This window comes from Blastocystis hominis, assembly GCF_000151665.1.
Source record: "Blastocystis hominis, Singapore isolate B (sub-type 7) whole genome shotgun sequence assembly, scaffold_7".
Taxonomy (NCBI): domain Eukaryota; class Bigyra; order Opalinata; family Blastocystidae; genus Blastocystis; species Blastocystis hominis.
In genome coordinates this window covers 147,429-173,157 of record NW_013171866.1, presented here as the reverse complement: position 1 = coordinate 173,157, position 25,729 = coordinate 147,429, and the positions used below count along the sequence as shown (strand labels likewise).

The 25,729-nt window shown below is 47.1% G+C and overlaps 15 protein-coding genes; 8 read left to right on the top strand and 7 right to left on the bottom strand.

Moving 5' to 3' along the window:
* Nucleotides 1-192: 192 nt before the first annotated feature.
* GSBLH_T00004489001 (uncharacterized protein) lies at nt 193-1,712 on the top strand (the record flags this gene model as incomplete). Its single annotated transcript, XM_013043396.1, has 3 exons — nt 193-414; nt 445-783; nt 816-1,712. 3 exons carry the CDS (start codon nt 193-195, stop codon nt 1,710-1,712), a joined length of 1,458 nt encoding a protein of 485 aa, XP_012898850.1.
* A 275-nt stretch (nt 1,713-1,987) lies between these two features.
* GSBLH_T00004488001 (uncharacterized protein) lies at nt 1,988-2,725 on the bottom strand (the record flags this gene model as incomplete). The annotated part of the gene is made up of 3 exons (XM_013043395.1): nt 1,988-2,320; nt 2,352-2,457; nt 2,487-2,725. The coding sequence occupies 3 exons, from the start codon at nt 2,723-2,725 to the stop codon at nt 1,988-1,990; spliced, it is 678 nt and encodes a 225-aa protein (XP_012898849.1).
* Nucleotide 2,726: 1 nt separating this feature from the next.
* Nucleotides 2,727-3,176, bottom strand: GSBLH_T00004487001 (uncharacterized protein; the record flags this gene model as incomplete). XM_013043394.1 has 2 exons in its annotated part: nt 3,123-3,176; nt 2,727-3,089 (listed from the first exon to the last, which is right to left on the bottom strand). Exons 1-2 carry the CDS (start codon nt 3,159-3,161, stop codon nt 2,727-2,729), a joined length of 402 nt encoding a protein of 133 aa, XP_012898848.1. The 5' UTR covers nt 3,162-3,176.
* Nucleotides 3,177-3,218: 42 nt separating this feature from the next.
* On the bottom strand, nt 3,219-4,184 carry GSBLH_T00004486001 (uncharacterized protein). XM_013043393.1 has 7 exons: nt 4,148-4,184; nt 4,073-4,116; nt 3,967-4,040; nt 3,854-3,933; nt 3,709-3,821; nt 3,369-3,674; nt 3,219-3,340 (listed from the first exon to the last, which is right to left on the bottom strand). Exons 1-7 carry the CDS (start codon nt 4,177-4,179, stop codon nt 3,240-3,242), a joined length of 750 nt encoding a protein of 249 aa, XP_012898847.1. The 5' UTR covers nt 4,180-4,184; the 3' UTR covers nt 3,219-3,239.
* A 701-nt stretch (nt 4,185-4,885) lies between these two features.
* Nucleotides 4,886-6,193, top strand: GSBLH_T00004485001 (N-acetylglucosaminyltransferase I; the record flags this gene model as incomplete). The annotated part of the gene is made up of 6 exons (XM_013043392.1): nt 4,886-4,916; nt 4,949-5,355; nt 5,386-5,518; nt 5,551-5,752; nt 5,781-5,975; nt 6,007-6,193. The coding sequence occupies 6 exons, from the start codon at nt 4,886-4,888 to the stop codon at nt 6,191-6,193; spliced, it is 1,155 nt and encodes a 384-aa protein (XP_012898846.1).
* Nucleotides 6,194-6,562: 369 nt separating this feature from the next.
* GSBLH_T00004484001 (uncharacterized protein) lies at nt 6,563-7,156 on the top strand (the record flags this gene model as incomplete). The annotated part of the gene is given in 4 exon segments (XM_013043391.1): nt 6,563-6,840; nt 6,916-6,958; nt 6,971-7,099; nt 7,130-7,156. The coding sequence occupies 4 exon segments, from the start codon at nt 6,563-6,565 to the stop codon at nt 7,154-7,156; spliced, it is 477 nt and encodes a 158-aa protein (XP_012898845.1).
* Nucleotides 7,157-7,488: 332 nt separating this feature from the next.
* GSBLH_T00004483001 (uncharacterized protein) lies at nt 7,489-9,169 on the top strand (the record flags this gene model as incomplete). Its single annotated transcript, XM_013043390.1, has 8 exons — nt 7,489-7,573; nt 7,604-7,698; nt 7,729-8,034; nt 8,064-8,117; nt 8,149-8,227; nt 8,257-8,474; nt 8,505-8,624; nt 8,654-9,169. 8 exons carry the CDS (start codon nt 7,489-7,491, stop codon nt 9,167-9,169), a joined length of 1,473 nt encoding a protein of 490 aa, XP_012898844.1.
* Nucleotides 9,170-9,273: 104 nt separating this feature from the next.
* Nucleotides 9,274-9,510, bottom strand: GSBLH_T00006821001 (uncharacterized protein; the record flags this gene model as incomplete). The annotated part of the gene is made up of 1 exon (XM_013043389.1): nt 9,274-9,510. One exon carries the CDS (start codon nt 9,508-9,510, stop codon nt 9,274-9,276), a length of 237 nt encoding a protein of 78 aa, XP_012898843.1.
* A 187-nt stretch (nt 9,511-9,697) lies between these two features.
* GSBLH_T00004482001 (uncharacterized protein) lies at nt 9,698-10,731 on the bottom strand (the record flags this gene model as incomplete). XM_013043388.1 has 4 exons in its annotated part: nt 10,484-10,731; nt 10,281-10,454; nt 10,046-10,248; nt 9,698-10,016 (listed from the first exon to the last, which is right to left on the bottom strand). Exons 1-4 carry the CDS (start codon nt 10,601-10,603, stop codon nt 9,698-9,700), a joined length of 816 nt encoding a protein of 271 aa, XP_012898842.1. The 5' UTR covers nt 10,604-10,731.
* A 73-nt stretch (nt 10,732-10,804) lies between these two features.
* GSBLH_T00004481001 (uncharacterized protein) lies at nt 10,805-11,248 on the top strand (the record flags this gene model as incomplete). XM_013043387.1 has 4 exons in its annotated part: nt 10,805-10,857; nt 10,890-10,930; nt 10,963-11,090; nt 11,122-11,248. The coding sequence occupies exons 1-4, from the start codon at nt 10,827-10,829 to the stop codon at nt 11,246-11,248; spliced, it is 327 nt and encodes a 108-aa protein (XP_012898841.1). The 5' UTR covers nt 10,805-10,826.
* Nucleotides 11,249-11,667: 419 nt separating this feature from the next.
* Nucleotides 11,668-12,425, bottom strand: GSBLH_T00004480001 (uncharacterized protein; the record flags this gene model as incomplete). The annotated part of the gene is made up of 2 exons (XM_013043386.1): nt 11,668-12,027; nt 12,057-12,425. 2 exons carry the CDS (start codon nt 12,423-12,425, stop codon nt 11,668-11,670), a joined length of 729 nt encoding a protein of 242 aa, XP_012898840.1.
* A 1,710-nt stretch (nt 12,426-14,135) lies between these two features.
* Nucleotides 14,136-14,515, top strand: GSBLH_T00004479001 (uncharacterized protein; the record flags this gene model as incomplete). XM_013043385.1 has 4 exons in its annotated part: nt 14,136-14,220; nt 14,252-14,348; nt 14,379-14,426; nt 14,456-14,515. 4 exons carry the CDS (start codon nt 14,136-14,138, stop codon nt 14,511-14,513), a joined length of 288 nt encoding a protein of 95 aa, XP_012898839.1. The 3' UTR covers nt 14,514-14,515.
* A 34-nt stretch (nt 14,516-14,549) lies between these two features.
* On the bottom strand, nt 14,550-15,024 carry GSBLH_T00006820001 (uncharacterized protein; the record flags this gene model as incomplete). The annotated part of the gene is made up of 4 exons (XM_013043384.1): nt 14,550-14,664; nt 14,698-14,790; nt 14,821-14,879; nt 14,914-15,024. The coding sequence occupies 4 exons, from the start codon at nt 15,022-15,024 to the stop codon at nt 14,550-14,552; spliced, it is 378 nt and encodes a 125-aa protein (XP_012898838.1).
* Nucleotides 15,025-16,608: 1,584 nt separating this feature from the next.
* On the top strand, nt 16,609-17,005 carry GSBLH_T00004478001 (uncharacterized protein; the record flags this gene model as incomplete). The annotated part of the gene is made up of 2 exons (XM_013043383.1): nt 16,609-16,698; nt 16,730-17,005. The coding sequence occupies 2 exons, from the start codon at nt 16,609-16,611 to the stop codon at nt 17,003-17,005; spliced, it is 366 nt and encodes a 121-aa protein (XP_012898837.1).
* Nucleotides 17,006-23,802: 6,797 nt separating this feature from the next.
* On the top strand, nt 23,803-25,675 carry GSBLH_T00004477001 (uncharacterized protein; the record flags this gene model as incomplete). XM_013043382.1 has 3 exons in its annotated part: nt 23,803-24,762; nt 24,793-25,510; nt 25,543-25,675. 3 exons carry the CDS (start codon nt 23,803-23,805, stop codon nt 25,656-25,658), a joined length of 1,794 nt encoding a protein of 597 aa, XP_012898836.1. The 3' UTR covers nt 25,659-25,675.
* Nucleotides 25,676-25,729: the final 54 nt, after the last annotated feature.

Sequence of the window (25,729 nt, the reverse complement as noted above, 5' to 3'; positions counted from 1 at the left end):
ATACTACCCATTCAAAGTACAGCAAAATAGAAGAAATAAAAAAATGCGTCAACCGGGAATTGAACCCGGACCTCTACCTTGGAAGGGTAGAATCCTAACCATTAGACCATTGACGCTCCGCATTATTTGTTAAACTTGTACAGAAGAGAATCACTTTTCCTATGCTCTGATAAATCAAAATAATACACTACGATGAAGTTCTTTGATATGCTTAATGCTCGAATCGAGAAGAGTCATTCTCTTCTCTGCGTTGGTCTGGACCCCCATGGACAGGAGTTGACCGAGCACACTCCTGAGGGTTTAAAGGCATTCTGCGCTCGCCTTATCGAGGCTACGAAGGATGTCGCTTGCTGCTACAAACCAAATTCTGCCTTCTTTGAGGCCATTCCCGGTGGAGTGGAGGCACTCGCTGAGGTACTGAATCTTTCCTAGTATTGAGCTTAGATCATAAAGACCATCCCGGAGGATATTCCTGTTCTGTTGGATGTCAAGCGCGGCGATATTTCGACGACGGCGCAGGCCTATGCTCAGGCTGCCAAGCAGGTGGGAGCCCACGGCGTGACCCTGAACAGCTACATGGGTTACGACGCTATCAAGCCTTTCCTCGAAGAAGATTGGGGCGGCTGCTTCATTCTGTGCAAAACCTCGAATCCCAGCTCGAACGAGTTCCAGATTCTCCGCACCCGCGACACCGATGGCGAGGAGCGCTTCCTGTACGAGATCTTCGCTCGCAAAGCCGCCGAGTGGGGAACCGGCGTAGTGGTCGGTGCTACGGACGGAACGGTGCTCCTTTGTTCTTCAGATCTATCCCCTAGGCCCTGCGTAACGTGCGTGCGCTCTGCCCCGATATCTGGATTCTGGCTCCTGGTGTGGGCGCGCAGGGCGGCGATCTGGACGATGTGATCCGCGCCGCCATTCGAGACGACGGCAAGGGAATCATCGTTCCCATTTCGCGCGGTATTTCCCGCGCTGAGGACCCCCGCGCCACCGCGATCCGCTACCGCGACCAGATCAACGAGTCGATCCAGCGCGTTCTGGCGGAGCGCGCGGCGGCTCCGAAGCCCCAGCTCAGCAGCACGCAGAAGCAGTTCATCGAAGCGGCGATCCGCGCGTCGGTGCTGCGTTTCGGCGAGTTCAAGCTGAAGAGTGGACGCATGAGTCCCTATTTCTTCAACATGGGCAACTTCAAGTCGGGCCAGGATATGCTCGATGTGGCGGAGAGCTACGCCCGAACCATTCTGGAGCGCGCGCCCGAGTTCGACGTGATCTTCGGACCTGCGTACAAGGGCATTCCGCTCGCTGCGGCGGTCGCTGCGGCGCTGGCTGCGCATGGACGGAACGTGGAGTTCGCGTATAACCGGAAGGAGGCGAAGGACCATGGCGAGGGCGGCTGCATTGTGGGCAGTGCGCTGAAGGACAAGCGCGTGCTGGTGATCGATGACGTGATCACTGCGGGCACAGCGACACGCGAGAGCGTGGGAATCATCGAGAAGGAAGGAGGCAAGGTGGTCGGTCTGGTGATCGCGCTGAATCGCCAGGAGAAGGGAAATGACAGCGATTTGTCCGCTGTGCAGCAGATTGAGAAGGACTACAACTTCCCGGTCGTGAGCATCGTGGATCTCAACTCGCTGATTAACTATCTGAATCAAAGTGGAGAGCTGTCGAGCTATTTGGAGGCTATTACCAAGTATAGAGAGATGTATGGAGCGTAATCCGGGTGGTTGTTTGTTGAATAAACATGGAAATGGCGGCGAGTGTATTGAGCCTCCATCGAACTGGGAAGCGAGAGAGAAACGTGGTGAGGCGAATCTTGCGACAAGCGGTTTTGGAAATAGCGCTTGTTTTTCTGGAGGGCGACGTTCGCTGGGTACTGCGTCAGACAACGCTCGGTTGCCTCCATTCCCAATTCGGCTTGATCTGGAAGATGAACACAGATATGGGACAACAATTCGGGAATGCTATCATTGGCACACGATCAACGCTCCTACTAGAAAGAGTAGATGTCCTGGTTGATAAAGAGTCGGATTTGGGTGGGGAAGGGAATCTGATAGGCGCGAGACGCAAAGAGGAAAGCCACATCGTACATTTTCTCTTCATACCAATGCTTGGCGATCAGGTAGAGCGGCTCCGAGCGAATAGGGAGAAACGAATAAGCCTGGAGATACTGGTATTCGCATTGGGGCCAGTCGTAACCCATTCGCTCTAATAGTCCACCCATTCTCACAAGCGATTCATAGCGTTCTTCATACCAACCACCCATTTCGTATCTCAGATTGTAGTACTTGTAGGCATTTACTAAATCATCCAAGCAATCATACGACTAGCAACAGAAAACAAGGAAAACGAAGTACCTGTGCCAGATAGAAAGCTGATCGGGTATTGGTAGGATTGTTCACCAAGTCCTGATAGAGCAGCTGAGCATCGAGAGCCCACCGCTTCTTTTTCTTTTCGTAGTCACTAGAGTAAAGTGCAGGCCGAAACGGTACAAGTTAGAGAGATCATGAAGAATGAAAGTATCCGCCGCAGTCTTATACGGAATCACTACGGTTTCCGTATTGGGAGTGTTTGACATGACATACTCATGGGTCACACCCACGTAGGTCCATGCAATATCCGTATTGCAGATACGAATGCTGTTATAGGAAGTCTGCCCATATTTGATCTTGACTTCAGCACCACCTATGGGATTGGACAGCTTTTCCAGATAGGATTTCAGTGTAAACATGTTAAGGAAAGTGAAAAGAGGAGTGATTTGGATATTTCTGTCCGTTTCGGAGGTACTCGTCTCCACTCAGCATTAACGTGTACTGGCACTCCTTTCCAGCAAGTTCCATAACTCTATTTCGTGTCGTTGCGAAATCAACAAAAGGTTCCGAGTAAATGGATCCTGGCGTTGTACCGAAGGCCTCCTTGATTAATGCAGTCGTATTATCTGTCGACCCTGTGTCGAGAATACAGTAACGATCAACAATGCCTTTCACGCTCAACACAGTCTTTTGGATGGACGCAGCTTCGTCCTTCACGATCATAATCAGCTCCAAGAGACATTTCTGGTTGGCTCTTTCTGTCTTTTGAAGACTGAATACACTCTGAAAGTGAAAAGCATTCAAAAACTAGCATACAATGCATAAAATCACAAAAACCACACAAACCTTTCTCATTTTGAGACTCCAGGGACGAATCTTTCAAAATGACACGTCGTTTCGAACAAACACAACACTGAAAGCGCATCTGAACAATTAAACAACAACGTCATCGTCATCTTCCTCAATGACGTAGTCCATCAAGATGTTATCATGGTTCTCCGTATCTTCCTCACACTCCTCGAACGTCTCTTCGCCTACGTCCCACTCTGCTCCCATTCCTACCTCCTGCGCCGAGCTTCTCCTCCTCCTCCTTTCGGTTCTTGACTTGAAGCACTTTCTTCAGTCGGAAAATGTCTTCTCGCTCCAGTTCGTCCAGCTCCGACTCGATGTAGTGGATGTTTGCGATAATGCCCGGGATCACCACGTTGTCCAGAGCGTTCACACGGCGATTTGTTACCTTGATGGCTTCATCCAGGGAAATGAAGGAAGTCTGCAGAGAGGACAGACGGATCAGAACTTGCAGGAATTCGGACCAGATCTTACGGCATTTCTCCAGCTGCTGGCCTCCGCGACCCAGAGTTGGCTCGTCTAGGCTATGAGCTACAGAGAGAGAGACAAATACCAGCCACATCTCGGTGCTTCGATTTGAAAACAGGCAGGCGCACTCCAGCAACGTTATCAATGTGAACTTCGAGAATCTCTGAAGCACTGCTAACATTGTCGATTACTTTCCGACTACGAGATTAAGCAAAACACACCGTCGTTACGTAATATCTCCAGCTGCCCACTTGGCTTCAGAAAGAGAAATAGAAGCGTTCTTCATCATTTCAGTGACTTCTCGCTTCATCTATCTATCAGATGCCCTCGAATAACGCCAAACCTCGAGAATTTCCTTTAGAAGCTTTCTATAACGAACAGTGAGCGCATCCGATTTCTTCTTCAGCAGCTCATAACCTAAAGCAATCAAAGGAAATCCATTTTCCCACCTTTCTTTGCAGAAACGGCTTTCGCCTTAAAAGCCTGCAAAACCCTATTTCTCACGATATGCCACACCCATTTACATTCGAGTAGGCAGCGCCTTTTGTTCAGACATCGTGTAATAGCTTCAAATGATTTAGAAAGTGGAATTTACCTCTCTTTGGGAGTTTCAACAGGTTCAAATTGTTCATTTCTCGGCCAATTTGGTCTTATTTCACCATCGATTGTTAAAAATTCACTGAACTCTAAATATGGTGTCAATAGGGGCTATCTATCCAAATGGGAACGAGATCTCTCTTATTTTTATGTACAAATAGCTTCTTTATACAGTGAATAGTATCTTCTCTCATTTTATTGTTTCATTAAGACCATGTTTCACAACAGAATAGCCTGCTAAGAATCCATAATAACCGTTATTGTTCGCTTTCTGCTATTTTCCAAACCAAAATGCGACGCAAAAACATATTTCTTTGTGTCCTTGCTGTACTATGTATTATCAGTCTGTCGCAGCTTATGGTATTCTTCAAGCTTGATGTAGCCTCTTTCACTCACATCGTTTGTTTTATGAGTATCGTTCGATCTAGTCGGGAGCATCGCTTTATGACGATTCAAAGTCGGGTTCAAGAGCTCAAGGAACATTTGTAGTTTTGGGTTGGTTCATTCATTCATAGCAAACTCTCAAAGGAAATAATCTACGTGATGTAGTCTATTGGTAAATTCCTTTCATTTGTAGCCATCTACTCCTGAAGTATCCTCAAATTCGAATCCTTTTGATTTCTCTGGAAGAGACGATTCCCTCTTCTCGAAGGCTGGGCTTCCCGATGCTTTTTCATCGTTTACTTCTGAAAGTCTGTACAAGAACCCATTTGAAGGAAGAGAAATAGTGCGGCCTGCTTTGAATCGTGTTGCTGTTTTCGAGGCGTCTCGCAAGGAAAACCGATTTGCGATCGGAGGAAAGAAAACGGCTCTGCTTATTTTAGCGTACAACCGTCCCCAATTTTTATTACGCACGTTCAACCAAGTCGTCAAAGTGCTCTCGAACCCGGCCAACTTGTTCTACGTGGACATAGTAATATCGCAGGACGGCGCAGACAGCACCGTCACCACCTTGGTCGGCATCATCAGCAGTCGCGTCCGATCGGAGATCCCATTCTGCCCCTTCCTCCATCTCAAGCACAAGCCGGTAAAGCTGGAAGTGGACGCGCAGTACGGGTCCATCGCGTATCATCTCTCCTGGGCGCTGAGCACTCTCTTCGGCACGCACAACTACGAGCAAGTCATCGTTCTCGACGTGCGCTTTCCCTGCTCCCATCATCGCTAGGACGACGTTCTCATCGCTCCCGACTTCTTCGACTACTTCAGCGCCACTTCCTATCTGTTCAACAGCGATCCCTCCATCTACTGCATCAGCGCCTACAACGAAAACGGCCAGTCCAAGTTCGTTCTCGATCCCAGTAGCCTCCTCTCCCCTCCTTCTCTCCTCTAGCCCTCATCTGGCGAACCGACTACTTCCCCTCGCTCGGGTGGATGATCGAGAAGAAGCAGTGGATCGCCTGGAAGGATCTATGGCCCACCGATTTCTGGAGGGACTGGGTCCGATCTCCCGCGGCGCGGCAGGACCGGCAGTGCGTCTACCCCGAGGTCTCGCGTGTGGTGACGTTCGGGAGCACCGGCGTGAACAGCCAGCCGTAGGGGAAACGGAGAACTGCGATGTAGATTCTACTGGGAGTTCGAATCGAAGATCAAGTTGAATGATCGATTTGTCGAGTTTGGAAAGCGCGATCTCGCGTATTTGATGCTGGAAAATTATGAGCCCATGTTCCAGAGTTTGCTAAACGAAGCGACGGCGATCCAGTCTCTCGAAGAGCTCGTTACTCTGCCCATCGAAAGTACGGCCAAGCTATTTTACACGTGTGCCATTGGGATGGATTGTTAGGCGTAGGAAACACCCGGGACCTCGCAGTTTCTACTCGTTGGCGACAAAATTGGGGATCATGAGCGATGCTTCGTTGGGCATCCCTCGAACCGCTTATAAGGGGGTTGTGACAGTTTACTACAGTGGAATTCGTATTTTCCTTGTGCCTGAAGGCGGCATGTCTGCAACTTACAAATGTGATCTATTTTTGTGATTGTGTTTGTTTGTTTGTTGTTTTTGAAATGTGAAGATAATGGATGCACTTTGAATTCGAGTCTACACAAACGATAAGTATTGGAGAGGAATACAAGCGACCGAATGGAGAGCGTTCGGTCACTGAGAAACAATCCAGGATTTATTACCGCCCCAGTCAAGAGAATTCAACAACTCATGAAAACCTTTCAGACTGGAAGGGTTCAGCACACAATGGACAGATCCTACCTATTCACTTAGGACGAACCCCACAAAGTAAAGAGATAATGAATGGGTTGATATGGTGAAAAACCGTGGTTATTTGCAGTAACAAACTCATTCTTTAGCGAACGTGAATACAGTATGATTCTTATCAGATTTCTGAGTAGATATGCGTCTCACACAAGATGTCATCGCCACTGCGCGAACTTACTACAATCCCTTGAAACAGTACTCGTTGGATCTACGAGGACTTAAAATCGGTATAATGGAGAATCTTGGAGCTGCAAATGACCAATTTGATATGATCGATTTGTCCGACAACTCGATTGCGGTGGTTGAGAACATCCCCAAGTTCAACCGACTGGAAATGCTCATTCTGTGCAACAATCTGATCAATCGTATTTCAAGTAACCTAGGAGCCAATGTACCGAATTGCCGTGAGCTTGTGTATATCCTATGAGGTAGCCGATACGTATTCCTCGTGGTTCCTTAATATCTACTGACAAATAACCGCATTTCGAGTTTTGAAGAAATTGAGCATCTGAAGGATTGGATAAATCTCAGTGTGGTTGTGTAGATTCTATCACCTATAGCAAATTTGTCTTTGATTGATAATCCGATTGAGTCGGAGCCCAACTTCCGTGCTCGCGTTGTAAAGCTTCTCCCTCAGCTTACGGTGCTCAATTTCAAAAAGGTGAGTCAAAAGGTTTGGGTTTGGGTCTTTGTTGAAGGATAGGATCGGGAAGAAGCGGCGAATCTCTAATCTTGTTGATATGTGTATTTATTTTCTTGTTTGATCGAACGAATCGATTTTGTGGGATCGCCCATTTTTGTATCGTTGCTTTTGAAACGACCATACAATCAAAAAAACGAGAAAAATGCCTGAAAACGGTTTTACAGACCTTGGAGATAATTTTGAGCACAAAGAGGAACCCGAGAATGTGGTCGCAGGTGCCCCAGAAGAGGATAGTACTTTCGTCGCTCTGCAATTGATGTTTTAGAGCCGGTGGAAAATGCAGAAATTCACACGGATGAGAATGGAATTACTTGTACGTATATTTACGAGAGTGTTATGTAGATGTGGAGGGTTTGTGTATGAACTGTGGACAACAGGGACGCAACAAACTGATGATGACACGTATTCCCAACTTCCGAGAAATCATTATTGTTGCCTTTGAATGTGATTATTGTTACTTCTTTTGATTCGAAGGCCCTCACTGCGGTTTCAAATCGAACGAAGTGCAGAGTGGAGCGGAAATTCAGGAGAAGGGAGTGCGCTATCAGCTTACCGTTTCTTCCAAAGAAGTGCCCGTTGTGTCCTATATTCATTTATAGGATTTAAATCGCCAAATCATCAAGGGAGATAACTGCACCATCAGCATTCCCGAGTTGCAGCTGGACATTCCCCCAATCACACAGCAGGGAGACCTCAACACAGTGGAGGGAATTCTCTACCGCGTCTCCGAGCAGCTCCGCCAGGAACAGCCATACCGCAAAGAAACCTGTCCGGAAGTGTACGAGCAAGTGGAAGCTTTCTGCCAGCGCATCGACAAGCTTTCCACGGGCGAGGAGCTTCCCTTCACGTTCATCGTGGACGATCCTTCGGGGAATTCGTTCGTGGAGAATCCGTATCTCCCGAAAGTCGCGATTCAGCGCGGATTGAATGGTAGAAAGACCCGAACTGCCGCGTGTTCCGCTACTATCGAAGCCGTGAACAGCACATCGTTGCGTTGTAGAGGGGGATTGAGAGAGTAGGCGTTGGGCATGGCGTTGCCAGAGGACGAATCGACGATGAAATGGGGCACGGAGGGAGAGTATGAGGAAGAATTGGACGGTAGATGAGGGGGAAAGAGTTGAAAGTAGAGAAGAAGGAAGGAGGAAATCTGCATATCGAATCGAAATATCAGCATTTCGATAGCTCTGCAGTGGACACCGATAAAGAAATGATGGTGATGCAGTGCCCTTGCCATGCGTGCGGACGAATGGGAGAAAGCCGCATGTGCATTACCGATATTCCCTACTTCAAAGAGGTCATCATCATGTCGTTCCTCTGCGACTATTGTGGATTCCGGACCAACGAAGTGCTTCATTGGAGGCAGGGTGAAGAGTAGATTAAAGCAGGAGGCTCCATTCCGGAACAAGGCCAGCGCCTCATTCTCCGATCCGATAAAGAGCACGCTGTCGAGGATCTCCGACGCGATGTCTTGAAGAGCGACACCGCCGCTGTGTATGTAGGAATCATCGCGGATTGGCGACCTAGATCCCTGAGTTGGATTTGGAGCTGGAGGCCGGGTCGCTGGGCGGAATGTACACCACCGTCGAAGGCTTGCTGACGCAGATCATCGACAGCATGAGCGAGAACAGCCCGATCTTCCTGGGAGACAGCGCGATCGAAGAGAAGAAGAAGCAGTACGCGGAGTTCATGGAGCAGCTGAAGGCGATGCGCGATGGAAAGCGCGAGTTCACGATTGATATCGTGGATCCGCTGGCGAACTCGTGGATCTACAGCGACTGCGCGCCGAATCCAGACCCCCGATTGGAGATCGTGGATTATCAGCGGACGTTTGAGGAGAACGAGAAGCTGGGAATCAACGATATGGTGGTGGATGACGATGCGATCGATCGAAAGATTGCGGAGGAGCGGAAGACGAAGATCGAACTGGCTGCGGAGAAGGTGATTGAGGAGGAAAAGGAGGCGAGAGAGAAGCGAGAAGAGGAGCAGAAAGAGCTGGACGCAGCGGTGGAGAATGCGATTGAGAAGGAAACGAGTGCATAATGATTGTTTCTTGACGAACAAACACTCACAACTATCGAGCTCTTCGGTCCAGTCAAACTTCCGCCACACTTTCAGGAACGGTCGCAGCTAGCAATCAAACTCACTCATCGATATTCTACCACGGACTGGATGCTCGCTTCGCTGTAGCGGAGCATTTTACTGGTAGGCAGGTCCATCATGCCGGCTAACACATCCTGCGCGAAGTTTCGCTTGAAGGTCTTTTCGTCTTCGATGACGTGGGTCAAGCTGCCTTCCGCCCCAGTGATATTTGACCAATGGACGTAGACGTAGGCAAAGCCCTTGGGGACGGATCGTTGAAGCCCTTTCTCTGATGTGTCCATGCATTTTCGATTATCGGCTTGCCAGACATCGTCACACTAGAAAGGGAGTGAGAGAAGAGAGTCAAAACAATCGATGGATCAACCAAATGACAGCAATCACAATGATATTCACAATGATATTCACAATGATATTCACAATGATATTCACAATGATTTTCACAACGATCCTTCCAAAACCCATTCCAATTCATTCAATCCCTACCTCCAGCATTGCCTTCCTAAAATAAATCGGCGCGTCCATCTCCACCTCCTTCGGCACCATCACGCACTCCACAATACAATGCTGCCTTCCACGCGGAAGATGCACTTCCTCAAAACAAATCAATCCCTTATTCAGCGAGCGAGCCATCGCAGTCAACGCCTGCTGGAAGCGCTGGATCTCGTACATCACCTCCTCATCGCACTCCGTTTGCGACCAGACGTGCTGCAGCGGACAGATCTGCACATGCCATTCATTAAGTCGCATCTTCGAGCACATCGCGAGATAGGTGTGATTCCCGAGAGCTCTACGGGAAAGAACAAATCAAACACCAACATCAAATTATCCTTTGACATTTGAGACGATCCGTAACAATAGGGACAGGTGGATGTGATCTGGGTCCAGCGCTTCTGTGCCTTGATCGCCTGCTCCATTTCCATTTCCTGCTTCTTTTTCTCCGTCATGTATTCTTCTTTGCCAGTGTAAAACTTCTCGTCGATCGCATCCTCTTCATCAAACCCCGATCGGCTGCTTTCCATCTGCAATGACAAGAGAAGCAGCAAAAACATACAGGGTTGTGATAATGACTGTGCTTCATGATATTACTAGCGATCACCTCGTCGATATTACGTTCCCGATGCATATAGATGGATTTCTGCATCTCAGCGATACTCTGATCCTGAGCCTCTTTACGCATGCCTTTGCGTCCGCCGTATTGAAAGTCCTCATCGACTTGCTTTGCAGTCTTGGATGAATATCAAATAATTTGAATACCTTCTTAAGAAGAGTAGGGAGAATCATGCCGTTTTCATCCAAAGGAGAGACAATCTCCACTTCCCCGTCTTCCGACCTTCTTCCTGATACAGACGCTTCAGAAGACGGACTTCTACTCATTTCTATTCGCGGACTTTTGGGTTTGCGAAGATCTTCAAGCTGACCTTCCCAGTACACAGCTCTCTTCTTATCTCCGAGAAGTCGCGACCGGAAAGCTTTCGCAGCTATCAGATTTGCTTCATCGTTCTCCATGGCTTAGAAATTGAATAAAAATCAAATGAGAAAGAAAAGTTCCTGCTTTTCTTAACAATCTCTTTCTGTATAATATTGAAATAGACCAAAAATGGCTGAAGAGTTAGGCAAAATGATGAACAGTACGAATTTGGGAGTTGTATGAGATGTTTAGAGAAAGTAGTCATTTTGACAAATGATGGCCGGACATTTACTGTATGCGATCCAGACGTTGATTAACATCATAGGGAATGCTACGAGGTGTAGATCAGGTAACAAACCTTATATTGGAAGACGTGGAGGAGAGAATCTTCTCTCAAACTGAGCCTATGAGAGTGGAAAAGTATGATGTATATCTATTTAGAGGAGACGACACGTATTCTTGGTTTTTGCTAGTAACTGTATAGAAGTCTTATTGGATTATATAGCGAAGAAAAAGACGGACAGGTGAACTGGTCCGAAGTCCGAGCAGATCCTGTAGGTCCCATCACTCATTACTCTTGTTTATTCAAACAATCAATTCTTCACTACTAAATGAAACTATAACACATATCAGAATCCTCGTTATTCCACTCCGTCTGCCTTTCCAGGCTCCTTCGCTCCATCAATACCAAACTTACTTCTCAGCGTGCGAATCACCCTCTCCATCTCCTCCATCAGCGCCTTATTCTCCCTATTCTGCTCCCTCATCTCTTCCAAAATAGCGAGATCCGCTCTAGACAGTCCGTTTTCGAATCGATTCAACAGTTTCAAATACTGCGCGGCGTTTTCCAACTCGCCATAGCGAATCATCACGCGCACCGGCAGCACGCCGAGCAGCACCACATACCCGCCACGATCCAACGAGCAGAGATGCGTGCAGAACGACCGAACGAGCTCGCGATCGGGCGGCGAAGCATCGTAGAGCTCGAATAAAAGCTCACAGAGGCTTTGATAGCTCACCGAAGTCACTTTCACGCCCGCTGCTTTGGCGCGCTGCACGATGCTGAACGCGGAAGCGAAGTCGCTGCAGTGCGCGTAGAAATCGATGATGGCGTTGAATAACGTCGCCGATTTCTAGAGAAAAGGGGAAAACGGGGAAGTACGGGCTGGGAGTCGAGACATTTGGGGAAAAGTGTGGCGAGCGAAGTGTTCCGAACCGCGTTGGACACGATGTAATCCGTGATTGTGACCGGAATTCGCCAGTTGGTCTTGATCTGCTGAAGGAAGAACAGCAGCAGATCGTCTCGGCCTTCGGCCATAAAGGCGATGATCGCGTTTTGACTGGAATGATTGTTGAAGGAGGGGAGAACCTTTCCTTCATCCAGGAGAGACTACAATCGAGAGTGACCAAAAAACCTACTTCTAGAGACTGAACGATGGTGCAGATTGACTTGTATGCGTTGAGAGAAAAGAGGCAATCAAACACAACATCGTTTAAAAAGGAATTGTTCACATAAATCTCTTCTTCGCAAATTTGGCGGTAGAACGTTTCGATCAGCTGAGCGTCTCCAATCTCGTACGATAGGCGAATTAAGCAACGCATTGTGAGTGCATGCTTCCTTGACAACTTCATCCTCTGAATCTTCAAAAAGACATTCTCCAAATCTGGGATTCCACTTGAAGATCCCAGCTGCTTCATCAACGAGCAAACAATCCGAAAATCACTCCGCGGTAGAAATAACGGCAGTTTACTGTATGTAACAAGACTCGACTTCAAGTTGTTGTTCATCACATAGCGAGAAAGCTGGATGATGCGCTTATCTTGCGTTTTTTCCATGATATCATCTTCAGCGTCTTCAGCCATCTCTTCTAGTGGTGGGCGTGACATTGCAAAACGACGAAACGGTGTGAAGTCTAATACAGTACCAGCTCGCGGCAACAATTCTCGGATATGCTTGGCATAAGGTTTGATACAGAAAACAAACCGACGAGCCAACATTCCATAATCAAAGCATAAAAATGGAATTGCAATAGTCACAACCAATCCGTTTTTCGATCTTTTTTGTTAATGATATTTTATTTTTTCAAATGGAAATCGATGAACAAGCATTGCTCGAGAATCAAGCAAAACAAAAATACAAGGAATGTGATTCCAGAGTATATGGTCCTATAAGAATTGGCAAGAATGTGTTTTATGGTAACACTACGGAGTCATTTGAGAGTCGATGTTGAGACATCGTGTTATTTCGCTGTAATCCATCAATAGCATGAAGTGCTTCTATAAACACAATGCTTACAGAAAGTTCGACATAGAAATGTGGAGTATCTATTCCTGAAACTGAACAAACTCCAGGTGATTATGGTTATTTGGGATCTCTCGAAATATCAATTATACTCCTCTTCCAGATAAAGAATCGGTTTGTAGATTAAAAAGATCCTTTCACGGTTTATAACAAAATAGTTAGGAATCAACTCTGTTTGGAAACTCAACAGTAAGGAATGGATAATTGCACATGGAAGCAATGCTACAAGTGTCTGAAGTGCAGAGAAGTGAGTCCCACTCAGAACAAACTGGGTCTATGGTGCTGTGGAGATGATGGAGGTGAATTTGACTGCAATACTCCGGAAAGTTCCTGGGTCAAAGGTCGCGGAACAGACGATGGGAATTCTATCTACTATGTAGTTTCTCGTAATCTTAAGCAGAATGAAGCCAGCCAGGTCCAGTTGACCCCATATTCTATCGATTTGCAGCATCAAGAAACCGAAGAATACTTTTTTAATAACTACATTTATACATGCTGGAAAGCAAACCCTGTAATATCAACTGAAGATCCGAACATTCGCAAGATATTTTCTGAATTATCTCTCACACCAGCCTCCCTTTTCTATTCGAAGAAAAAGTTTCAAGATGTAGTTTAGGGTGCGATGTATAACATAGAACTGGGACCTGATTAAAGAGTACTATGGGGACAAATTCGTAACTGCAAAGTCCAAATATGACTCTCTATCACTCTCTGATATTTATAAGATTTACATTCAACCTTTCGAAGAGGGATGGAAGCTTTATGGCAGACAGTCTCCCGTTCCTGTAGAGTTGGAAGATAGAAATGAAGTTTTTTCGCCTCTACAGAACACCAACACCCGCAAATCAGGCAAAACTGAGAGAGGAATACCTGATGAAACTTTCCATCAATTGTGCATGGCATCGTGGGATAGTCTGCCTGTTTGTATTGTTTGTGGAATTGATGTTGATCTTACGAATGAATCGGCAGTTCGTTTTTGTAAGGGTTGCTCAGGATATGCGCATGTTGCTTGTATTCAAAATCCCTGTGATGATTGGAAATGTCCGTTTTGTAGCCGAACGGACGACCCCTACCTCAACGTGTCCTACACTATCAATGATAAACAGCTCAACGTCCTATCACCCTATTGTGAATAGTTTGCATCTAAGTGATTGTTTGTATTCACACGTCATTTGAATTCCATTCTTTTTTTGTTCATGTCGACACCAAAGAAACAGGAAGTCCCAGAAGAGCACGAAAACTTCATTGTGAAGTTTATCATGATGTTGCTCTCGCCGGGAGGTGAGAATTGTACGAAAGTGCTGATCTGTAGTGAACTCGGCGTCTCTGATTCTGCTGAACATGACGCTCGTTATGGAATGGATATTTATTATTGTGAGCCTCTTTTACCGCTACTATAACATCCATGTGTAAGGTTTGCCATGGTAGGTTCATTTTAGCTACATTCTCGGCTTCCTGACGACAGCGCTCGTATTATTCGTTAACTTGTGTGCTCTTTTCGTTTCATTTACTTTAGTTATGCCCCTGCAATTAACGAAGCTGTTAACGCATCTGAAGAGAAAAAGAACGATTAATCGTCATGTTTATTTACAAATACAGCATAAAACGACTTATTGTGGAATACCATTCTCATCACGACGAATTGGCTCGTACACTTCAACTGTCTTTCCTGCAGCAGCTTCTGCCTCCTTCTGCGTGTACTGTTCTTCATTTGCTCTTTTCACACTATCAATCACTCTCCACACCCTAGTAACTCACTTTTTGCGGTGCAGCTTCGTAGTTAAATGCTCATCTAAGATTTCCTTGTTCATGAAGTGTTTATCACAGTAAAGGCAATAAAACTGACCTCCTCTACACATTGCAACAAAACCAATGAATTACCCGGGAAGATCTTCATCATACTCAATCAGTCGCTTTTCAGGATCCAGTTTGAGTTCATCCTACGTCCTAAGCGAATATTGATACAAAACTCACTTGAATACGATCTAGGTCCTTTGAGCGTGACTTCAGAGCGCGCATACGTCTGGTATACCTATGACCCGCTCCTGCTTGTCTCTTTCCCTTAGTTTTGGCACCACTACCCATGGTGTAATATTGTGAATGAGTGATAGTACATTTTGGGGAGAGTATTCATATGTTGAGTAGGAGATGCAAAGACAGAGCACCATTGGTGTAGTGGTTAGCATTTACGCTTCCCAAGCGTGAGACCCGAGTTCGAATCCCGGATGGTGCAATTCCTTTTTCGCTTTTTGTTTGTTTTTATACAGAAAACTCTCTGAACCATGACATCAAGGAAGGAAGCTGGCTCAGATGGAGATAGTTTTGATCGCGAGGAGGAATACAACGTTTTTAGCTTGTTTCGGACATCGTGATCCTTAGGAAGCTTCTGACTATGACGAAGATATGCGAACGTTCGACCAATATGGGAGGATGCCTCCAATTCCTGATATGACGGAGGAGAAGTGGAATTCGTTAACCGAACTGCAAAAGGAAGAATATATTAGTGAATATAACACAATTCGAGAAAGAGATGAGGAACTGGAGCGTTTGCGGAATAAAATGAAGTCTGAAGCAAATGCAGTGGTTTAATACATAGACGAGCAAATCGGCATACTGACACAAATGAAGACGCAGATATATATGAAGATGAGTATTTTTCGCTCGGTTTGTTTATTGTAGAGTCGCTCACAAGTCGAAGCGATCGAAAAGAACTTCTCGCAACCAGACAGAAGAAGTAGAGTATATCGACGACTACTCGAATGGGGAAGACAGCTTTATCGATGAGTAGATTCGCGAAGCTCATGTGACGGGTAGTGAATTGGAATCGAGCGACTATGGCAATGAAGGAAAAGAAGCACCCCCAAAGAAAGAGCCAGCTCCCAAGAAGCGCAATGTTTCGAATCGTATCGACTTTGAGGACATGAAATCGCTCTGCTTCTCTCGTACGCAGCTTCTCTCCTATCTTTCCAACGTGTTTTTCGATGAAATCGTTCGGAACGGGTTCATCCTGCACCGCGAAACCATCGGAGACCAGCAAATCTATCTGATCCGCCAGATCCGCGATGTGAAAGAAAGCAAATACGAGTACTACGTCGGCGACATTCCCACAGTCAAAGTACCGCATGGTTGATGCATTGAATGCGTGCAGATTTTGGTGGTGACGTACGGAGAGGGCGAGAAGGAGGTCGATCTGAACAGCGTGAGCAACAGCAAGCTCACAGAGAGCGATTTCGCGAGTTTCATCGAGGAGCGAGAGCACCATTACCAGTCGATTATGACAAAAACGGTTTGGAGTGGGCGATTGGATCGACCGTAGGACTGCAAGAAGCTTCTGGAGCACGTGAAGGAAATGGAGAAGAAGGTTCCGACCTCGAAAGACATGGAGTTGATCGTCTCTCGTCGCCAGTTGACCGTTCTTTTCCTCCGAATCGAGTCATCGTATAGGTGAACGTCCATCGAATCAACACCGTGCGGCTGCTCGGCGATCTGAAGATCAAGAAAGATCGGTTGGAGAACGAGCTCGCATTGCTGCAGAAGGACCTGCAGAAGTCGCGAAGCAGCGTCTACAACGAGCTGGACAATCGCCGCGCGCAGTTGGAGAAAGAGCTGACCGAGACGACGAACCGGATCGAGGAGTTGGAAGAGGAGGAAGAGGACCGAATCCGATTGATGAAAGAGCAGGACCGAACGATGACGAAGATCGCGGAGAAGCATCAGCGACTGAATCGCGAGTTGATGCGGCAGGCGAGTCGAAATCATGTGGACTGCGAGGGGAGGCAGTGAGAGATAGAAAGACAACTTCATGTCGCGCAGGCCTACGCTTCCCTCGGTGTCTTGGAGCACTGGAGCCGCGGAGCAGGAAGAAAAGACGGCCGAGGTGAAGGTGGAGAAGAAGGAAGCCGTCGAGAAGCGGCCGGAATCGACGCAGTCCGCGGAGTCGTTCCACGCGTTTCAGTTGGATTTGGAGAAGCCGGAAGCATCAAACGAAGCGAAAACGACGACAACGAAGCCGCGAAAACGAACGGGAATGTCGCTGTCGGACTATTTAGCGATGATGAAGGAATGAACTGTTTGTGAACAAACAAACCACTTGCGGTGAGGTTTTGTGACTCGATGTTTGATCGTGGTGAAATTGAGGAGAGGCAGCTTCGACGTCGCGCCTCCCACGCGCACCTTCGCGATATCACCTCGCTTCTTTGGCATCTGTGGGGCTTTTCGCTGGAAGAGAGTGTTGGTTTTGAGGATTGGCGCGATCTTCACTTCCTGCACAATCTTTTCTTTCTTCTCTTTTCGCGCCGTTTCTACTTGCAATCGGATCGGACACTCGATCTCCAGCTCTCTGTACAGCTTCACCAACGTGCGCGGAAGCGATGATTGAAAGAGCGGCATGAACACTTTCTACACTCCATCGCTTTGTCATTCAATACATCGAGATAATGACGAATCACGTCTTCTTCCGTCGAGTAAAACGAGATTTGCTTCAAAAAGCGGACGACTGTGGAGAGATATGATCGAGGAATGGGGTCCCTTCCATTCACATTGAAAGAAAAGGCTACGTGGAGGACGATTTTCGATCAGGATTAGGCGAGAATTTGCAAATATCTGTAGAATCAAAAAACCAACAAACAAAAAACAAAGGCGAATTAACGCTTGCAGAACCACTTCACGAAACCGAATATGAACCACATCGCGATTAATCCTTCCATTCACATCCACTCCCATCCATACCGCAATCCGTATTTCTGTTTCACATCCTCTTCCTCGATCAGTATCTCTTTCAAAAACCCGATCATTTTCTCATTGAACCCTTCCTCCGCTTTCCATCATCCAAAATCCCAATTCATCCTACTAAAGTCCTCCTTGTATTCCTCTCGAATCGCTTCCATCTGCTTGAAAAACCAGCTCACTTCTTCGTTCATCATCCCAATCGTCTGATTGTATCTGCCGATCATCAAATCCGCCAATACAAACAAATCTTTGATCTGCGATTTCAGAACCATACTCACATCCCCCATATGCAGAAACTTCGGACCTGATTCGATCGCGTCCAGCGAAGTCGACAGCAATTTCCCGCGGATCTCCTTCACCGCGGTTTCTTCGGGTCTTTCGGGCTGCGAATTTGCGTTCAGCGAAAGCTTGCGGAGATAGCAGAACACCGAGAGATCGCCGGGAAACAGCGCGGGAATCTTCGCCTTTGGCGGGCTTTCTGATGTTGAGAGGGACAGCGAAGCCAAACGAGGTTGGGTGTGTTCCAATTGGTGGTTCCAGAACGCGAACAAATCGGTGGATCCTTCATTCACACAATCCGAACAGTCCGTTTCCTCCATCTCCAAAGCCGGAAGGCTTTCGACAAACAAGTAGCAACAATTCGACGTGAGAGGGAGCAAAAAGCCCGCGATTTCGGTCAACGAAACGCACACTAAGTTTTGATTGAGTACGAGCGAACGCGTCAATTGAATGAATAAAGCTGATTGGCTGAACAGAAGATAGAAAGGGAGGGACAGAATCGATCGAATAGATGCTTCCGTGATTTTCTGCGTGCCAAAGATCGCCAATTTCTCGATTTTCCTCGGTTTTGCCGAGTTGCTGGGCAATTCCGAGTTTGTTTTTTGTGTTTTGGTTTGCTTCTCTTTGCTGTAGTCTTCCAGATCCATCAGCACGCGCGTTCCTTTCGTTGACAAAACGAGATTCTCGGAGACGAGCGTTGCGTCCTCCAGTTCGACTTTGGGTTTCTCCGTTTCCACGATTTGGGGGGATGGAGGGGGATAGTGATGAATGTCGACACAGCGAGCAGTATCGACCGTTTCACCATTGATTTCGATATCGAATTCGCAGCTGGGGAGTCGGAAGGATACATCGCTTTGCTGCGAATTCCATTGGAATGAAGAAAACAAAATTCGATGAATGAATGAATGAATGAATGGAAAATTCAGTGAGTGATTGATTGAATGAATAGTTGAATTAAGAGTGAAATATAAACTCAATGATTCATTCATTTATTCATTCATTCAATTCATTCAATTCATTCAATTCAATTCATTCATTCAATAAACAATCTCAGGATATCGGAGCGAACAGCAGTGGCGACATGAGCAATTGGGAGTACGAGCGAAGAGTCCACTGCACAGGCGTTAACCGCGGGGAATGCCGATAGATCTCGTCCGTTTCTTCCTGAAGCGCTTTCAGCGACGGAAGCGAGCGATTCATGTTCAGAATCGTCACTTGAATCGGCGACTGCGGAACGTTTCGCTCGTTTTTTTCGGCCTAATTCATAAAGAAAACTTCGCTTGGCTTCGCACGTCGGAGTCGCAAAAATGGGGAGCGAGGGGATCGCGATCTTCCAGAACGCTCGTCAGATCGCCGATAAAGAAGAGAGAGGAGGAGGAGAGCGCGTCGACGGCGGAGGCTTGCTGGGCTTCGTGAATCGAACTAAAATCGCAGGGAGGAGGAGGAAAAACTCGAGCCAAACGCGCAGAGGGCTTCGCGTAGCGTTGATTGAGCCGCGAACCTGCGTTCAAAGGGAGAAGAATAGCGTACTAGAAGGGTGCGTTCGTCGAGAACCTCCGTTTCTTTTCGGAGCTGGGCTTGTATTTGGGAGCGAAGTTCTTCGGTGGAGGCAGAAAGAAGGTCTTTTTGGAGATTGGTTACGCGGGCTTCTTGCTCGTTCATGGCTTGTACCATTTTAGAGCTAGAAATGGATACAATATTGGAAAGATACTTGTTTTGGATTCTTAAACCCGAGAGAAGGCAGGAATGGAGCTGTTTCAATTGTTCGGTCCATTTTTCGTAGCTAGAGTAACTAATTATCTACCACTAATGTTTTCATAAAATAAAAACCTCATAGGAAAAGTCTAGGGGATTCATAGATGTAAATCCATTCTTTGATAGTAAACTAATATATTTATTCAGTTCAATGGGAGTTTTTCCAACATTTCTGCGGGAGTCCACAAACCGATGACTAGAGAAAAGCAAATTCAAAACTCTACTTCCAGTAATAGGACGAACGGCTTTCTTGGCAAGATACTAATACTTTTAGAACGATTAGAGACAGAGTATCGAACGCTTTTTGTAGCTAGGCGTGATATCCCATTTTAAATATATACATCTGACTTTGACGATGCCATAATTCCTCCCAAATCAACAACAACAGAAACAGAGTTGGATCTAGTTTCACACTCTCCAAACAACAGTTACTGATTCTGGATCGTAGCATCCATCGTACTCTATACAGTCTTGCCTGTTTTCTATGTTACAAAAGATAATTTACTTTATTCTTGGTTTTTGTTACTATTTTTGTTTTATTAAGTCAGCGAAGAGAGATATAGAATAAGCAAGGTACGAGTGATTTTGCGTTTTGACATTGTTAGAAGTGTAAAATGAAAAGGAGTATGCTTGTGTTTATCGTCTCTTCAATACTGATATTGTTGGTATTTGCCATTATTCAATTAAACCTCTCGTTGCGAATTACAAACTATCTTCACTTTAATTCGTTTAACATTCATTCTATCTCTAATGATGATCTTCGTAGTGAAGAATTTCTTGTAAATCAAGAAGAAAATGGGGGTGAAAGGATTTCTTTTGAGTTTTCTGTTCAACCGAAGTTGCAGACTGTTGTTAATACTGATACAATGAATATTTTGGATAGCAATTCCGATTTAGATAGAGAGTCAGATAATGAGTTGGCTTCTAAGTCTCAATTAGAATTAGTTGAAGAATTCAATAAGAAATCGAAACTAGAATCGAATGAAGAAATGAATTTGGAGTCAGATGAGGATTCTAACGAGGAGGCAAGTCAAGAACAGGATTCAAAATCAAAGACTGAGTTGGATAGAGAGCAAGTCGAAGAATTAAAGGAAGAATCACAGAAAGAATCACAGAAAGAATCAAAGCAAGAACCAGAGGAAGAATCAAGGGAGATATTACTGCCTGATTCAACTACTAATACAATCGACGACTCACACTCGGACTCGCCCAACAAACCGAGCATACAATCAAGTTTCAAACAAACAGAACGCCCGAAGAAGGCCAAATTCAATCCAGTCGGTATCCCATTTTCGAAGAAAACCTGGTTTTCCCTCTTTCGGTATTACCAACAAATCATGCGAAGCGAATCCACGGTTTCTCCAGATCTCCTCCACATCCAAACGAACTTTTTTTCCATCCTTCCAGGAGACAAAGTCCAGTTTCTCCACATTCCGAATGGCTGTGTGAATCTCTACAAACGCCAAATCATCATTCTACGGAACAAACCCGATCATTCCTTCACCAAAACGAATCTCCGTTCTCCCAACATTCTTCAAGAAGTCCCACTTGATTCACCGATTCCAGGCTTTGAATCGCTGCCCTTGTTTCTCTCGGAAGCCACTTCCATTCCCTATCCCACTCTCTCTTCCAATCTAACTTGGCTTTTTTACACTCCCAAGAAAGAACACACGACAAACGAATGTATGAACTCGCTGGCTTCGTATCTCTCGCTCTTCTTCCACTCGATTCACCCTCTTCTCCCCATAGATGTTCTTCTTTTCTCTCTTCAATCATTCATAGCCGGAGTACGTGATTGTTCCTTTCTATCCCACTTCTCGAAGACCGCCTTGCTCCAAGTTCGTGTTTGAAATTGGGCATTTTTCTCTCTTAAACCAATCCACTCTCTTGTATGGGAAATCCTATCGGAATTCCTTGAAACGTCAATCCATTCAATGCTATCAAAACATTGTAGGCGCCTTTAGCATCGATCATGATTTGAAATAGGTCATTCCGTCTATCTACAATCAACCTGTGCTCTTTGAAAAGACCATTGAATATGACTGTTTTCGAGCTGCTGTGTATCGCTACTTCAACATCGTTCCCAAATTCAGTGAAAACGAAACGCTAGTGATCACTCATTTACGATCTCGAAACGAACAACACCTACGATTGGAAGAATATGATTTGAAACAGCGAAGCATCGTTACGGATGATCGTAGTACGCGGGAAATCGTACTGCTGTTTTGTAATTCCGATGTGGTGATTCGAAAATGGGTTCCGGATGATTATTCTCCTCTCTTTTTGCTTCCCAAAAGTGCTTATATAGAAATAAACGAAAATCGGGAAAATCACAACTGGTTAGAGTCGAATTGGGAGTTGATGAGGATTTTTTATTATCAACATGGTCAGTATGATAAAGCATTAAATAATATCATTGATGAAGCAGTCAGTAAGGTGAAGGAGAAGAAATACTCATATTTATCTTCCTCGAGTCGTCATGGATGCGTCTCATGCAGTAAATAACATGAAAAAGGAGATTAACTCCATTCAGGGAAGATATTTTCATAGCTATAAAAAACTAATACAGGCGTTGAAGGTGAACGTTAAATATGTTTGTTGACGAATTAGGTGAATACAGAAGTAACTGGTACAACTCCGGAAGCGGAATTACGAAAGCTGGAGGTTGTTACGACTACAGATGAAATTGTAGACTTTTCTAATTTGCATTCACTTGCTTAGGTGGATATCTCAAAGGATGTGCTTCGTTTAATTCATATGATTCGATTGTCTCTCTTGTTGAGTGATTCCCGTATTTAGTGAATAGGGGTTTTGTCTTGTTATAATAGTTCATTTGGTTTGTTTGTTTGACACTGGATCGCCTTCCTTCACGAGTTATTCGAGCTTATAGCAAACGTTCCAAAAATCGCGGTTTTTAGTTTCACAGCTATTCTGGCAAATCAGGCCATCCGTGGTTGATTCTTTACGTTAGTAAGTGGCTCTTCTTTGTATTCGCTCCAAATTCCTTACTCTTTGTAGTCTTTTCCTGTTGGAGTCAATATTACGCAAATGGTGTGGTCTATAGGAAAAGTGATTGGAGGATGCTTGGTATATACAAGACCGGTACTAAGTAGAGATGAACAGTAGCTATTTTTCATTTTCCGTAACTCCTCGTAGAAAGCTCTTTATTTGTCATGGATCGAACATCCGTATCTATGATATTAAAACCTGCTCGTTGGAGAACACGTTGGTACGATTTTGTCCTTTTTGGGTCTATTCTTTTAGGTTGGACACAAGGATCGCATCAAGGGATGCATGCTAAAACCTTTTAGTGACTTCCAGCTCATTTCCTATGCGGTCGATGGAGAAATCCGTCTGTGGGATATCCAGGATCTTGGCTGCGTGAAAGTGATCCACATCGAGGGTTCCATTGGTCTCTTGAACGTGGTAGCCCACCCGACCGACCCGAACATTCTCTTTGCCGTCATCATCACAAAGAAAGAAGCAGGTTCGTTTTATTTTATCTTGTCTCAACTTCGCAGACACAGTCTATTGGAAGCTGGTCCAGTACAACATCATGTACCTTCTTCTCTCTCTGCCATCCTCACCCTCAGCACAAACACAATCGATCGCGTGATTCTCGAAGCGACGGGCAGCGACGTTTATCTCGCCGTTCGTCCCGTCGACGTTTCCTTCACCTGTCCTCCTCCTTCCCTCCTCCCTCAACCGCAGACTCTCTGGAGACCCTCTACTCGCACGGCTGCTTCCTCGCCCTCGCCGTGAACCGCTCTCTCTACATCTACAACAGCCTCATCGACCATCTCTGGCTTCTCCACGGCGTTTTGCCCCTTTTAGCCCTCTCACTCTAGCAATTCCCTTTCGTCGCCGTCGCCATCCATCCCCTCGATAAAGTCGTCGTGACCGGCGATCTCCAGGGTCGCATTGACCAGTGGTACGTCCTCGGCGACTGCGCCGCTCCGCCCTCCGTCATCGAGGCGGTCGACCGCGCCAACGCGCAGCACACGGAGCTCCCCGCGGTATTCAACCATCCCTCCGGAGCTCCCGCCCTGGACGAGCTTTTATCGCCTGTAGGAGCGGAGAGGGAGCGCTGACGCGCAGGCGATGGGCGTTACCTTGCATTGGCACGCGCACCCGATTCGAAATCTGGTGTTTTCGATGTCGGGTCTGCTGTTTTCGGGCGGTGAGGAAGGCACGGTGGTCACGTGGTCGCCGTCCTCGGCGCGTCCTTCGTTCATTCCGCGCGTTTGCAGCGTGATCGTCGGGCTGTGCGTCTCTGCGGACGGCTCGCGTCTCTTCGTGGCCGGCAAGGACAATTCGATTCGGTTCGTGGAGACCACGCAGCGAACCATCCAAGCCACCATTGCAGGTCTGGCGTTGGCCGGCAGCAACTCGGTGCATCGCTTAGAAACCGCCGTGCGATTCGGCGTGGTGTTCGATGCTCGCTCCCAGCATCTTCTGTTCAATACCACCTCGCACCTTGGCCAGATTCAAATCTACGACCCGGCGTCGGATTCCGGCGTGTTTCTGCTGGGCGACAGCCGAACCGACGTGTCGAAGACCTTCTGGAAGGACAAGAAGGGCTCGTTCCGCGTCGACTTCGTGAAGATTAGCAATAACGGAGAATGGCTTTTCGTCGCTCAGCGATGGGCCGATGTCGATGGCGCCGAGCTCTCCCTGCTTCTGTTCTGGAAGCGAAAGCCTTCCGGGGAGTGGGAGCTCTTCGCGTCCGTGGAGTCGCCGCACCACGCGCTGATCACCGCTATGGCGGCGCATCCTCGACGGAACGAACTCATCACCACGGATCTGAGCGGACTGGTGAAGGTCTGGGAGTTGGTGGAGGCGGGAAGCGAGAAAGACGGCAACGAGGCCGTGTCGTCGGACCGTCGCTTCACCTGGTCGTGCACCTATCAGAGCAAGCTCTGCGAGGAGTCGATCCGATCGGTCGCGTACTCGCAGGACGGCAGCGTGCTCGCCGTGGCGCACGATCAGACGGTGAGTCTGTTCGATTCCGAGTCGAAAGAAGGCTTGGTCGTGCTGCCCTGCCCGTCTTCGCTCAGTACCGTCGATGCAGACGGCCGGTATGATGTGTAGATCAAAACGGTGGCGTTCTTCCAGAACTCCTCGCTGCTTCTCTGCGTCACGGACCGCCATTTCTTCGTCTGGGACACGGTTTCGCGGCAAATCATGTGGATGGTCGCTGCCAACGTCGCCTGCGCAGCCGCCAACTCCGATCTGTTCGTCGAGAAGTCGCTCTTTGCGATCACAGTGCGCAGCTCCGCCCCTCCATCCGCCTCTTCAATGGACGTCGAGCCCGCTGAGCCTGCTGAGCCCTCTGAGCCCGCTGAGCCCATCGAAGCGACGCCGAACGACGACGCGAAGCCGTCCAAAGCGAAGAAATCGGGCAAGGAATCGAAGGGCTCCAAGAGCCAGAAGGCCTCTACGATCGCGAAATCGGGCAAGGAGCGGAAGAACGCTGCGCCCTCCGTTGAGCCGACGAGCGAATCGGGCTCACGCGAGTGCGACGCGGTGCTGGTGTTCGATCCGGAGAGCTCGGTCCCGGTGGTGTCGGTCAAGCTCCCCACGAAGGTGCTCGCGATGACGTGGGGACGCGAGAGCATCCGCGAGGGCCGGCGGATGTGTCTGTACTGCCTGACGGAGCGAGGCGAAGTGGTGAAGATCGTGGAGGGCGAGGCGGAGAAGGTGCCGATTCGAAGCCAGGAAACAAAGAAAGCGTCGGCGTTCGATGAGGTGTTCGAGGTGGATAAGGTGGAGGAGCTGGCGAACGAGATGAGGGTGAAGGAGGATTATAGTAGGGATGGGGAGGAAGCGTGAGGGCGGTAGATGATCTGATCAATTCGAAGGAGTTTTTCGCGATTTTGAATGGACCTTCGCACACGCTGCCACCTCCAACTGTGCTTTTCCAGTCGTTCTTTGATAAGGTTGTGGGGAAGAAGTGAGTTGTTAATTTAGAAGGCGTGTGTTTGTTGCAAGAAAGTGGGAGGTGTGGGTATACACCTATAATATGGAT

What these genes read in the sequence shown, in the direction of transcription:
- GSBLH_T00004486001 (XM_013043393.1), bottom strand. Translation starts at nt 4,179, where the DNA reads ATGTCTGAACAAAAGGCGCTGCCTACTCGAAT. An exon ending in AGCCGTTTCTGCAAAGAAAG is followed by an intron (nt 4,041 to 4,072) that starts GTGGGAAAATGG and finishes TGATTGCTTTAG; the next exon opens with GTTATGAGCTGCTGAAGAAG. An exon ending in GAAGCACCGAGATGTGGCTG is followed by an intron (nt 3,675 to 3,708) that starts GTATTTGTCTCT and finishes CTCATAGCCTAG; the next exon opens with ACGAGCCAACTCTGGGTCGC.